Here is a 14,994-nt window from a genome sequence, read left to right on the forward strand (position 1 = left end):
TGGATCACACATTGTGAAGACATTGTATTATACGCCTATTGGGAGAATCATGCATTATGGCGGAGGCATCAGTCGCTATAGTGACATTTCTAGTTTTTTTTTTTATTTTGATTGAAAATATATTTTCTCAAAATAGTTTTTAGGAAGAAACAATTAATGTGATGACAGTTTCAGAGATTTTGTTTTCTTGACAGTGATGCAACACTACATGAGTTTCTTGCCTACCATTAACTGCCCATGACACTCCATGCAACAGCCATGTCACACATGGCCTGTATATGCTAATGATAAGAAACTCAAGTAAGATATGATAATGTACACCGATAAGTACACACATGCACAATGCCAGCAGTGGATACAAGGTGAAGCAGAGCTCTACATCCTGATGTATCTTTCATAAATTAAAATGATACAAATGTGCACCCAAAATCTAACAAAATTTGATTGGAAGCCTCTAGTTGTCACTTTTCAAACCCAGTCGAGTAGAAAAGTGCCTAGGTTGGTCCAATGAGAAGGCCAAGGTGATAGGAATTAAGTCACTAAAGTAATCTCTATGCATTGACAATTAGCTTCCAAACGTCTGTGCTAGCTAGTTAGCAAACAAAGCACATTAAGGGTTTTTCATTTCCATTCAGACTTGCAAAACATTACTCATTTGAAATTGAATATGGATAATCATGGGAAAAACAATGTGAGACTGCTGTTAATTCTGATGTACAATTGTAACATCATGTTTCTTGCTTCAGGTGTGAAGAAATCCTAAATGTTTCAGGTCTAGGTTGTTCATGTTCATTATAATTTGCTGCTGGTGTTTCATTCAGGTTGGTGCAGAGCGCAACGTCCTGATCTTTGACTTGGGAGGGGGGACCTTTGACGTGTCGGTGCTGACCATTGAGGAGGGAATCTTCGAGGTGAAGTCGACGTCTGGTGACACCCACTTGGGAGGAGAGGACTTTGACAACCGCATGGTAAACCACTTCATCACGGAGTTTAAGAGGAAACACAAGAAGGACATGAGCACCAATAAGAGAGCAGTGAGAAGGCTCAGGACTGCTTGTGAGCGGGCAAAGAGGACCCTTTCTTCAAGTACACAAGCCAGGTACACAGTGTGTGGACCCTAGCTGCTCATTGAACCAGCTCTTAGTACATGCTGTTGCAAAAACAGCAGAGGGATTGATATTTGCTAGCAAGTAAATGGTAGAAGGTGGACTCTTTTGTGTTCTGGCCTCTTTCAGATGAGGAGGCACTCAAACAATCCAAGCAAGAAGCAATATCATATGCAGGTTTTTCACCCACACACCCCAGCTAAAGTCGAGACAATAGAACAGAAACCTTTGGACAGCTTTCTATTAATTATGTTAAAGTACGCTGCATCGTGGGTGCTAGAATGAAGCTTTTTTTAGCCTGGATTAACCAATATAATGTTATAAAGATTTTTAGAGGTAAAAAAATAACACTTGACATCCCCACAGCAGTTATAGGTTTCCCAAGAGATTATTTCCCAAAGCAATCAATGCTGAAAGAACAGACTGTCTCAAGGTGAAAATATAATTTCTAAGGTATTGTCAAGTGTCAGGTTATGATAGATAGGCAATATATGGTAAATTCTATGGTGTACATAAATTTACATCATTTCATTCTAGCTCAGTTGACAGCTACCAGGTAGTCAAATTCTGAAATCATATTACCTGATGTGACTTCAGTGCTCACAATACAATGATTTCAACCCTCCCTGTTTTAGTCACTTGATTGCATGACCAGTTACCAACAAGTATTCACATTGACCAGTTAATGGAAAGAGTAAATGAGAACTTACCTGTTTGAAATTTGATCTTTTATTATATGAGTAAGGCAAAGAGGAGAGACTACGCATTTACTGGATTTTGACACAAGATAAAGCTGAGAACTTAGCAAATGAATGTCTGAGTGAGGTACAATGCATTGGGTGGGAAAGGAGGGCAAGTAGTCTCTCTTCTACTCTCTTCTGTGCCTCGTTGAATGGATCAAACATTTCATCTTTCACTGAATGAAATATTCTGCCCATTGCACGAATGATAAACCTTCATTATTTGTTTTCTATAACGCCTAAAATATATCCTTGTCATTTGATGTGTTAGTAATGTAGATATAAGAGAGAATCTGAGATCGCGAGAGTGCTCACTGAGCGCCTTACGCTTGCATGCTTTCACATACTCACACTGCAAATGCAAGCGTTTTACACACGTAGTGTGCCGGGCTCTCAGCGAGCGTGCAATGGAGCAAATCGTATTGATCCAAAATTGCATGGTAAATGGATCCGCAATGGCACAGATGATGAAGTCATAGTGAAATGGCCCGAATGATCAAACAACCAATCAAATGACAAGGATCTCTTCAGGCGTTATATAAATAGAAATGATGTGAAATTGTAGTGATCAAAGTCAAATCACAGGTGCATTGATGTCAAAATGAAGTCCCATTTGTGTGCTCTTAATTTCCTCATGCGAGTCAACAAAAAGTTCTTCCTTGAAATTACATGGTCTATAGAAATTATTCAGAACATTGTACATGTCATGAAAGATTGAAAATTACAACCCCGATGCACTGCACTTAAAACAAGACTTTGATTCTTGTGTGTTCACAATAGACATGGAACAATGCTGGTCATAGTTTTTCAACGTAGTCCATAAAATTAGTTGGGGGAAAAAAAACAGTTACTTTTAGTTTCCTTTGTAGTACTTTGCAAGTTGTTATACACTATGCTTGACGCTTTTGTCCAAAAATAGAAATGCATGCATTGCAACAACTCTTATATATCCTTTCGTATTAACTTCTTCTTTATTATAGCATTGAGATTGATTCCCTTTTCGAGGGTATTGACTACTACACATCTGTCACACGAGCACGATTTGAGGACTTGTGTTCAGATCTCTTCCGAAGCACACTAGAGCCTGTAGAAAAAGCTCTGAATGATGCCAGGATGGCCAAGGACAAGATCCATGATGTTGTCCTTGTTGGAGGCTCCACCAGGATTCCCAAGATCCAGAAGCTTTTGACAGACTGCTTCAATGGCAAGGAACTGAACAAGAGTATAAATCCTGATGAAGCTGTTGCCTATGGTGCAGGTTAGTTTCCCATAATTGTGAAACTGCAGTTAGACACTAAGGGGGCATTTGGGACATTCTAATTTCTAGAGATGTTATTACCTCCGCCAAGGGAGGAGGTTATGTTTTTGTTACCGTTGGGTTGTGTGTTTGTTTGTTAGTTAGTTAGTTTTTGCAAAATAACTCAAAAAGTAGTTAACAGATTTGGATGAAACTTGCAGGAAAGGTTTAGAATGATACAAGTAACAGATGATAAAATTTTGGTAGTGATCCGAGAATTTTTGGGGAATTTATGAAGGATTTTTTATATTTTGGCAGGTAGGGTCAATGAACTTGGGAGTTCAGGCTGCGCGTATTTGAGGTTTGCATGCGCGCACTAAAGTGCGTGCTCTAGTTTCTGCTAGGGCGAGGCGCGCCGTGCGGCAGCAGAGGGTTTTTGACGTAACAAAGGCTTCTGTATTGGGAAATCGGGCAACTTTCAGCACACAATAAGCACGTATGGGTGGAAATTACTGATATCTCTATGGGAGAACAAGATCAGTGGTGGAAATGGGCTGCATGCTTGGATGAGGTCTGCGCTCTCAGAGTGCTTCTCTAGTTATCCTTTTTTCAAGGGCAGTAACAAGTGTGAAATCTGGTGCGGCTCAAGACTCTCTTTAATAATTCTTTTTCTAAAATCAGTCATATCATATATTTTAAATCATCTTTATTTTAATATTAAGGTCTCTTGACAAAAGGGCACCAATGAACTATTGCAGAAGCTTTTCGTCTATGATTTTTTTTTCTTTTAAGCCCATGGTCAGATTTTGATAACACTTCGCCACAGTCATTCTGAGTATCATTGGAATTTGGACACACAAAGATGTTTCCAGTGGCCATAGATTGATACATTTCAACCATCCCCAAATCCAGATATGGCTCCTGTATTCCCATTGTCCAGATGGCCCCTAGGGGCAGAAGGTTTCAATTTTAATCATCTTTCAATCCAAAAGTAGTATGGCTAGGCAATTGAAGGTGCATGATGATGATCAGATTTTACTGAGCCTGACAGGAATCATTCTACTGGCTGGAGATGCTTTACTTTTCTCTTGTTGATAAGACTGGTTCCAGAGTATTGCCTCAAATATGTAAACCTCTGACAGACATGTCCATACCAATGGTGCACTGAATTTTTTTTATTTATTTATTATTTTTTAATGCCAACACTGACATGAACATATGTTAAAAAGGGGATACAAAGATATTCAAAATGCACACACGGTTCCTATAGAGGCCTCATAGTGGGTCTACTTAGGGCCAAAACACTTGCATTTTATGTCACTGATCTTCCCTTCAATTTTAGATTTTTTGCTATATGGAGAAGAATTGTTAATGGGACCCTGTATAGTAGTTACAATTCTATGAAGGATACACTCCAGGAGCATCAGATGAACCTTTCTTCTTTAATGTTGGTGTCACTTAACCCTAACTAGGCCGGGCTATTCAGGTAGATCATAGAGGGGGGGGGGGCCTCCCAGGCCCCCCCCCCCCCCTCCAGATCTCGGCCGTCGACCGCGCGATCGCGACGAAAATTGGCACACATATTGCCTATGATGTAATCTACAGTACCACGAAGTTAGATTTAAAAAAAATTATCATCTATGCTAATTATAATGCATAAGGATGCAGGAAATCAGACAATTTGGTATAAATCACTAAATAAAGCTCAAAATGGGCACATTTTTTGTGTAAATGTTCTTTTTAGTGTCCTGAGGAAATATAAGAGAAAAAAATTGTGCCATCCAGAAAAATTTCTTAAGTATTTTATTGTTTTTTGAATTTCTTATGTATTTCTGTGTTTTTTCGACTTTATGTTTTTCATTGTTTTTTCGATGAAACTTGTCCGCGATATTGTTCTGGTCAAGAAAATGTGTTATTAATTGATTTTAATCAATAAAATCCCAAAATAATCACACTTTTATGAAATTTGCCAGTAAGCACAGTTTGCATTGAAATTGTACACGAATTCACGTTTTTGAGCAATTTTTGGTCTGACATGCACGGACATATTTAAGCGCAACTTCGGAACCGCGCACCCGTGCATCGCAAATTTGGTTTCAAAAGATGCGGGAGACTCGAAAGAAAAAAGTCATGAAACGTCGCGGCGATAGCTTTTCGCGTTAGCGATACATCACGCGAAACGTCGAGGGGGGGCCTCGGAGGCCCCCCCCCCCCGGCCTAGTTAGGGTTAAGGTATCTTTAGCATTCAAACAGGATACTCATGCTGTCATCCCACTCATCTTAATGCATGACATGTGCACAAATATCAGAGAAAACGCAATGATACCGCTCTGTGAATTTGACTCGTAAGAGTATGTTGGATGAATGCACAACATGTTACTTTGCATGAGTTACCATACAGATATTTTATGTTTTTGTTTTCATGTGCAGCTGTCCAAGCAGCCATTCTGTCAGGAGACAAGTCAAATGAGGTGCAGGAGTTGCTTCTTCTGGATGTTGCCCCTCTGTCCATGGGAATTGAAACAGCTGGTGGAGTCATGACTCCTCTCATTAAGAGGAACACAACCATCCCTACAAAGCAGTCACAGAAATTCACAACCTATGCTGACAATCAGCCAGGTGTACTTATTCAGGTCTATGAGGGGGAGCGTAGCATGACCAAATACAATGTGAGTACTGAAGAGATCTATCTGCCAACCCTATGTGCTCTATATATTCTGTCCAGTCAAGAACCGCAAAATGGTATGAGAGTCTTGTACAAAGTACCCTCTAACCCATCAACATGTGAGTTGCTTTAAAATCAGTACCAGTTGCTTTTGTCACCTTATCAACTAGTATAAGTGTGTTGTCAATGTTGATATCAGTGACATTTTTGCAGGAGGGTTGAAAGAATCTGTGTATTATTAGCAGTGTGATAGAATTTAAACAAATGGACACCATGCCCCCCTTGATGACACCCAAAGCTCGCCAAGTTTGATATGTTGTTCTCAGGTAATAGTCTGAAAGAATGTGTGGACAGTGAACTTGGGATACACTGGTGAGCACAAGACCATTGGGTCTCTTCCCCCCATGATGAAATTAAAGTCTGCCGTATATACTGCCTTGGCCCTAAAGGGTGCCAGAGGCAAATGGTTGCTGGATTTACTCTGTCCATCCCACATCTTGTTATTGTGAATCATCCTAAGGGGATGGGATCATAGTTTGTTCAATAAGTGATTGGGGGGGTGGGTGTGTGCTGGAGTAAAGCCCAAATATTCCAATAAACAAATTGTCATGATTTTGACCAATCAGGAAAGGAAGTAACATTGCAAAGAGGGAATAATGTATTCGCCAGCCATTCAAAACTTTTTTATCACTTTTTTGAATTTAGATGCTAAATTTCATTAGTATTTCTACATGTTTTTTTTGCCTATTTCTTTAGAAATTTGTTGTGTAAATAATTAATTTCAAGTATTACCAAATGAAGCAAGCCACATTATTGGATTTTGAAGAATAATTGAACATGGGCATGTGACATGTGGATTTTTGAAGTTGAGAATAGGATTTCGTTCACTAATTTTTAGCTCACCTGAGCCGAAGGCTCAAGTGAGCTATTGCGATCGCTCTTCGTCCGGCGTGCGTCGTCCGGCGTGCGTAAACTTTTTACATTTTCATCTTCTTCTTGACAACCCCTTGACCGATTCTCACCAAACTTTGCAGGTAGCATTCATGGGGAGATAGGATCTCAATTTGTTCAAGTGGACACCATACCCCACCTGGGGGCCCCCAGGGGGGCCCAAACCCCCCAAAATGAAGGAATCTTAAAAAATCTTCTTCTCTACAACCAGAAGTGATAGAGCTAAGTTGATATTATGAATTAGTACATTGATGACTGTAGTTTCAAGTTTGTTCATGGCGGAATCAGGGGTGCCCCCCCCCCCCCCCTTGGGACCCAGGGGTGGGGAGGGGTCCTAACGGGGCCCAAATTGTACATTTTCATCTTTTTTTTTGAAAACCCTATCATAAATTTTCATCAAACTTGGCAGGTAGCATCCCTAGGAGGAAAGAATCTCATTTCCATCAAATGGGCACCACGCCCCACCTGGAGGGCCCCGGGGGCCTAAATTTGGACCGAAATTGTACATTTTCATCTTTTCCTTGAAAGCCCTATCACCAATTTTCACCAAACTTGGCAGGTAGTGGCCCTAGGGGAATAAAATCTCAATTTCCCAAGCTGGGGGGGGGGGGGGGGGGAGGGGCAAAGGGGGGCCAAAATTTGGACGGGAATTGTAAATTTTCATCTTTTTCTTGAAAACCCTATCACAAATTTTCACGAAACTTGGCAGGTAGCATCCCTAGGGGGATAGAATCTCAATTCCATCAAATGGGCACCATGCCCCACCTGGGGGGCCCAGGGGTCCCACCCCCCCCCCCCCCCCTCCTGTAAGGAATCTTTACAGATTTTCTCTGGAACCAGAAGTGATTGAGCTAAGTTGATACAATGAGTTGATATATTGATGACTGTTGTTTCAAGTTTGTTCATGGGAAAATCAGGGGTGCCCTACCCCCCCCCCCCCCTCCCCACACCCCCTTGGGAACAAAGGAAGTGGGATGGGATGGGGGGGTCCAAATGTGGGCCTTAATTTTGTATTTTCTTTCTGAAAACAACAATGGATTTTCACCAAACTTGGCAAGTAGCATTCCCATGGGGATAAGATTTCAAAGTGTTTGAATGGGCACCATGCTTTCCTTGGGGGGCCCCAGGGGTTCAAACCTCCTAAGTTAACGAATGTTTAATAATATTTTTCTCTAGTTCTAATCAAAAGTGATAGGGCTTTTTTCCCCAAGCTGCATAATCCAACATTCTATAAAGTACAGTGTACTTGGTAGGTATTTTTTTTTTACCAGTGTGATGGAATATGTAAATGGACACCATGCCTCCACTCTCAAAGCTACCCCCACCATAAGTTTCCAATGTTCTCAGGTAAGAGTCTGCAAGAATGCATGGAAGGTGAATTTGCGATACTCAGGTGAGCGCGTGACCCCCGGGTCTCTTGTTTCACTACTTATAGAAGCATACAAAAATATTTTGGATTCAGTGAACTCCCTCAGTCTTTGAGCATATGGCTTGAAATTTTGGCACATGTGACGGCTATGGTACCTAGATGTGCAAACTTAATCTTTTGACTTTGTTGAACGATAATGTGTTGCCATGGTAACAGCATATTTTGATTGAAAAATCATACAAATATATATATGTATTCAGTTAACTAAGTCAGTCTTTGAGCACTAGGCTTGAAATTTGGCACATGTTACTGTTATAGCACGAAGATGTGCAACTTTCATCTTTCGTCATTGTTGAACAATGTGTTGCCATGGTAACAGTATATTTTGAATGAAAATCATACAAAAATTGTGGTTCAGCTAACTCTTTCGGTTTTTTAGCATTTGGCTTCAAATTTGGCACATGTGATCACGGTATAACGTAGATGTGCAAAATTTATCTTTCATCATTGTTGAAAAATGTGTTGCCATGGTAACTGCATGTTTTGAATAAAAATCATGCAATGGTATGAATTCAGCTAACTCCCTTAGTGTTGGGAGGGGTTATTAATCACAATGAGTGATAGTTCTAGTTTGTTTGTTTGTTTTTTTTGGGGGGGGGTTATTTGGCAGGAATGCAAAGTACTCATATGGGCCTTTAAAAAGAGCTATTAACCCTTAAAAGGCCGGGGGGGGGGGTTGAATCAACCCCCCCTCGACATTTTTCGCGACTACTCCGCCGCGCGAAATTTGTTGACCGCGCCGTTCGCTGACTTTTTACTTTCAAGTCTCGCACATCTTTTGACACCATTTTCGCAAAAATTGTGCTTACCGTTACGACGCTGCATAACGTTTTATACATGCCTGTCAGACCGAAAATGGCTCAAAAACGTGATTTTGTGTATAAAGTCTATGCAAATTGAGTTTTCGCTTCTTATTCATAAAGATATGATTATTTTCACTTTTATAAGCTGAAACTAATTAATTTTAGCATAATTGTGCTTGATATAGGTTCTGTCATAAATTTTGTGGGAAAAAAATGATAAAACAAAAGGTCGAAAAAACAATGAAATACATAAGAAATTCATAAAACAATAAAATACATAAGAAATAGATTTTGATACCAATTTTTTTTCAAGTACACTGTTAGGAATGCTACAAAGAATGTTTTCACCAAAAATTAGGATTCTAGGAGCTTTGATTTCTGATTTAGAGCAAAATGTATGATTTTATGCATATATTAGCATAATTAATTATTATGATGAAAATTTCCATATCTTTTTGTATAGCTTGGTAGATTACGCCACAGGTAATGTACGTGCCAAATTTCATGGCGATTGCGTGATCGACGGCCGAGATCTCGGTGGGGGGGGGGGGGGTTGAATCAACCCCTCCCCAGCCACAGAACACCCAAAAGAGCCCGGCCTGGTTAAGGTTAAGGACAATGCACTAAATTTCAGTCATTTCTCTGTCAAGTAGAACAGGAAAGTCACAGTGTGTGTAATATTTTCATATGGAAAAGATAATACATAATACTGATGTGGTCCCTGGAGAGGTATTCATAAGTCAATTAATGAAATTTCATCAAGACACCATAGTGAAGTTTCATCATGGTTGCATTTGTCTGAGAGCACAGTCGTCTGACAGGCTATTAACCTACTAATTTCAATTTGCAGGCAGGTACTGAAGGAGTTTATCTTCTGGTGTGATTACATCAGCTCTCAGTAGGAGCAGATTTTGTGTTTGCAGCAGTCCTAGACAATGCTGTATATTTGTCATTCTTTTATGTGTTTTTTTTTTTATTTAAAAACATGTAAATGATTTTGAAAGTGCCTTACAGCAACACTGGGAACAGAATTATGTAAAACTGGACAAAGGTGTTGCATTTTTTGAGGGAGTAAATTAAGTTCTTTTTTTTCTTCTTCCGATTTCCCTTGGTACTGCATAGAACATTCTTGGAAAGTTTGAGCTCTCTGGCATCCCCCCTGCACCAAGGGGAGTTCCCCAAATTGAGGTCTCCTTTGACATTGATGCAAATGGCATTCTGAATGTTTCTGCTGTTGACATCAGTACTGGCAAAGAAAACAAGATCACCATCACCAATGACAAAGGTAAGCTTACCTGCTGAAGGTTTTTTCATTTGCAAATTATTAGCTCACTTGAGCCTTCGGCTCAGGTGAGCTATTGCGATCGCTCTTCGTCCGGCGTCTGTTGTGTGTCGTCCTTCGTGCGTCGTCTGTCGTCCTTCGTGCGTAAGCTTTTGACATTTTCATCTTCTTCTTGAGAACTTCATGGACTGATTTTCACCAAATTTGGCAGGTAGCATCTCTAGGGGGTTAGGATCTCAATTTGTTAAAATGGGTACCATGACCCACCTCTAAGGCCCAAACACCCCAAAATTAAGAAATCTTAACAAATCTTCTTCACTAGAACCAGAAGTGATAGAGCTAAGTTAGTACTTTGAGTTAGTACATTGATGACTGTAGTTTCAAGTTTGTTCATGGCGGAATCAGGGGTGCCCCCCCCCCCCCCTGGGACCCAGGGGAAGGGGATGGGGAGGGGTCCTAAGGGGGCCCAAATTGTACATTTTCATCTTTTTCTTGAAAATGCCATTATGAATTTTCACCAAACTTGGCAGGTAGCATCCCTAGGGGGATAGAATCTCATTCCCATCAAATGGGCACCATGCCCCACCTGGGGCCCCAGGGGGCCTAAATTCGGGCCTAAATTGTAATTTTTCATCTTTTTCTTGAAAACCCCTTGATGAATTTTCACCAAACTTGGCAGGTAGCTTCCCTAGGGGGATAAAATCCATCAAATGGGCACCATGCCCCAGTAAGGAATCTTTAAAGATTTTTTTCTAGAACAAGAAGTGTTTGAGCTAAGTTAGTACAATGAGTAAGTATATTGATGAACGACTGTTGTTTCAAGTTTGTTTATGGCAGAATCAGGGGTGCCCCTTCCCCCCTTGTGGGATGGAATGGGTCCAAATGGTGGTGTGCATTGTACATGTTCATAATCATTGAAAAACCCCTTGATGAATATTCACCAAACTTGACAGGTTGCTCAATTTGTTCAACAGGGCACCATGCTCCCCTTTGGGGACGCGAGGGGGTCTAGTCCCGCCCCCCCCCCCCCCCCAAAAAAAAAAAAAAAAACATTAAGGAATATTTACAATTCTCTAGAACCAGACTTGGTAAAGCAAAGTTTGTGTTTGTACATTGATGACTGTAGTTCTAAGTTTGTTCATTGCAGTGCCCCCCCCCCCCCCAAACCTCTGAAATTAAGGAATATTCAATAATATTGTTCTCTAGAATCAAAAGTGATAGGGCTTTAAGTCTTTTTTTTTTAAACTGCATAGTCCAACATTCTATAAGGTACAGTGTACCTTGCCAGGGCTCGACCTTAGCGGGAGCCCGGGGACCATTGGCTCCCCAGAATCGCTCCGGGCTCCCTAGAAATGTATGAAAAAAGCCCGGCTGGCTCCTAAAGTTTATTTGCCGTATAGCCTCACTTTTCGACACAGAATTTAGTTTATGTACACACACTATCATTTAACTGACGAACGCGAGCGGCCCTGGCGCAGCGAGCCCTTACGCCCGAAGTTATTATCCCTGCAATTGCAATATAGACTGCACACTGTACATGTTTCATTCTCCAGCCGGCCCGCGTTGCCCGCATGTGTGTGTGTCTGTGTCTGTGTACCCGACGTGTGTGTGTTCGTCGCTTCTATTATAGAATAGTGTGCGCACATGCATTTCGCTGCTTGCGTACTGTGTACACCGAACGGAACTTCGCGCGCCTGAATCCCTGTTGCCAACATACAGACCCTGGATGTATACATCGATCGCCGTGGTATACATCGATCGCCGTGGTATCCCCATGTGTGGCCGGCTGGGGAGCGTGAGTATAGTAGCTTAGCTAGCTACACACTGTAGCCAGCTGCCACTCTAAACAGTACCCTATTTCGTTTTGAGTTGGGTAGAAGCGCTCCGTTGTGCAATGTCTGCTTCTTTTTCTCTACTTCTTCCGCTTTTCCCTTGCCTCCCAAGTACGAAATGATTTTTAGAGTGTTGTGTGTGTTTTTTGTAACGTTATTGCATCATTTTTCTGCAAGGAAGAGGTGAGTTTCTGTTCGTGTATTAATGTGCACTGCAGTATGTGCAGGTGAAAAGCGTTTGGACTTTTTTCCAGAGTATCGTGGAAACTCAATGTATTAAAGGAAATCTCATATAACAGAATACTTATAACAAACTATTTTCCAGTCAAGATGAATTAATTTCCTTTGTTTTGTATCGTTTATTGACGATCCCAAGGATCTCGTCGCAATACCGAGTTTCCAATGTGTATTAATTTTTGCGTAGCTTTCGGTGCTGCAAACTTTTGCTAGGGCCTAATCCTACTACTAAACTTATCGTTCTATTTCTGTCGTTTCTCACACCTCATTTGGTATGATTTCTTCCATTTTATATCACTTTATCCATTCCCTTTATACTTTGAAATATTTAAACGTAATTCTTTCAAGTGTCTCGCACTGTTATTTTCGTAACGGCGATTTCTCCGCTTTGCTGCAATACTTTTCGAATCGAAGCGACGTGTGTTGTCTTTTCTAAATATTTGTGTTGTTGGGAGGTGTTGATACTTTGTATTTGTTATTTATTTTCCTCGGTGTTTATCTCGAGGGACTATGCGTGTTTCTTAATGTTGATAGGAAAAGGCTAAAATGATCTGAGTGATGTCTGATGGTGATGATGAAAACTATGCTGGTATGAAAAGACTTCTTACTGTGAATGCTGAGCGTACGTGCTGTTCGTTTTATTTCACTTTCCCTCTTATTCTTCTTTCCCCCTTACTCATCTTTCCCCTCCAAAGAATGATAAAAAAAGAAATTACATACACCTCACAACAAAAAGATCCACGATCTACCAACCTTTGTAAAGTTAAATCTAAATGTTCAATATCAGCAAAGAATAAGGGGAAATTTAAGCACGAATTACAATAAATTAGAGCGAGGAGACTGTGAAATACTGAATACATGCAGTCTCTTTGGCTCAAAGAAACTTGACACCCACCCCTCTCCCCTTGTGGAAATTTCCACAAAAGCAGGTGCCACACCCAGGTGCGTGCCAGACGAAAGAATGCGCGCACTGGAATAAACAACGTGTAAATATCCTGGAAATATCGATCGAAGAACCAGCTCATTGGTTGAATTAAAGGAATCATTGCAAAGATATTGTGATTCTATAGCCTTTCTTTTGGCGCATAGTAGGAAACATCAAACAGTCGAATATAGTGTACTTAATCGAATATCTTATGTTTCCTGAACGATAAGAAAAGGATCGATTAATCAGTCAATTAAAAAGGCAATCACTTAGTACTTAAAAGGTCTCGTATGCCCAGACAAATTCACTACAAGTAGGTCCAATGAGATGCAGTCATCACCTGGTTAAACAGCAAAATCATGACAATTAATTTCAGTTCATGCTCATCATAACTGCTTATTACTTTTCACAGTTTTGGCTATCAACATTCGTTCGTAAGTGTTTTTTGTTTGTTTGTTTTGTATGTTTTTCCTCGTGAAAGACGTAATGACTTCTTCGTATCGAATGTAAACTGCATGTTTACCGTAAACAAGCCATTCAGCTCAGCTATGGTGCGTTCGATCCATCGAACTTGCAGTAACCTCTTAGGCAGGAGCACATGGCGCATTCCTTTAAACTTGAAAGTGAAACCACGTGTTTGCACATTGGCGCAACCACACACAGCGCGGCATTTTGCGATCATCGTTATAGCAGACTTTCCGATTCCAGTCAGGGTAAAGGAAATTGGAATACCGGTACTTCAGAAAATACTGATGTTTAAAATCCAGTAAAATGAAAAAGCCTGTTCAAACAACGCATGATTATGTTTTATAGTAAACAATAGTTGGAAACACCGAACAGAGTTTTGCATTCGCTCACACAGAAGCTTTCTTGAGAAGATGAAAGCATTTCCCCTCCCCTGCTAGATAGTGGAAGCTTTCATAACCAGCCCAGCAAGTTTCTGGAGGTACATACATGCACTTGTACACATGCATTGCGAGAAAGCAATCAATCAATGCTGAACATTGCGTAGTTTGGATTCTTCATCATGCTGGTGACCAGCTCGATACTTCGGCATGTGTCGTAATGTTATGTTTAGAGCCTGTAGGCCTTAGAAGTCGACGAGTGTAATTCAAAATAGCAAAAAGAGGGAGATGGAAAAAATACGAATTCTGGTGGAAAAATACGGATTTTGGAGCTGCTGAGTACAGATTTGTGCTTCCAAAGGTTGGCAGCTCTGCTGATCAATCAACATGTGGCGGTACATGAATGTTTCTAACCCAGACCTTGCAGCTAAAAAAAAGAACCGAGAAAGAAAGACAATGTGAACAGACCAGGGTAAGAAATTACAGAAGGGAATAGGAGAGGGACCACTCAAAACACCTACACACACACACACACACGCACGCACACACATACTGTGACTGTGCTAAAACCCGTTAGAGACTAAGAACGAGGTATCTCAGGCTTGTGACTGTGGAGAAATGCATGTTATATCTAAATGAAATCTTCTCCACCAGGTTAATACATGTTAATAAGACCTCTACTGCTGATTGTGACTGAGGGAAACGTGGCTCCCTAAAAAGGTCCCTGAGGAGCCCGGCTGGCTTCCTAGAAAAAAAGTTCTAGCCCTGCTTGCAGGTATTTTTACCAGTGTGATGGAATATGCAAATGGACACCATGCCCCCAGCTCTCAAAGCTACCCACTACAAGTTTCCAATGTTCTCAGTTAAGAGTCTGCCAGAATGCATGGAAAGTGAACTTGCAATACTCCGGTGAGCGCAAGACCCCCAGGTCTCATGTTGCTC

General features: G+C 40.8%; 1 protein-coding gene across 1 annotated transcript in view; it reads left to right on the plus strand.

Moving 5' to 3' along the window:
- Positions 1 to 14,994, plus strand: part of LOC139727689 (heat shock cognate 71 kDa protein-like) — a 42,073-nt gene that overhangs the window by 13,277 nt on the left and 13,802 nt on the right. Inside the window, 4 exon segments of the mRNA XM_071638704.1 lie at positions 822 to 1,099; positions 2,827 to 3,104; positions 5,514 to 5,752; positions 10,054 to 10,216. Coding sequence (XP_071494805.1) covers positions 822 to 1,099; positions 2,827 to 3,104; positions 5,514 to 5,752; positions 10,054 to 10,216 — 958 coding nt within the window.

Source organism: Diadema antillarum, unplaced genomic scaffold (genome assembly GCF_040938485.1).
Source record: "Diadema antillarum isolate AM-2024a unplaced genomic scaffold, OU_Dant_1.0 scf00000001, whole genome shotgun sequence".
NCBI lineage: Eukaryota > Metazoa > Echinodermata > Echinoidea > Diadematoida > Diadematidae > Diadema > Diadema antillarum.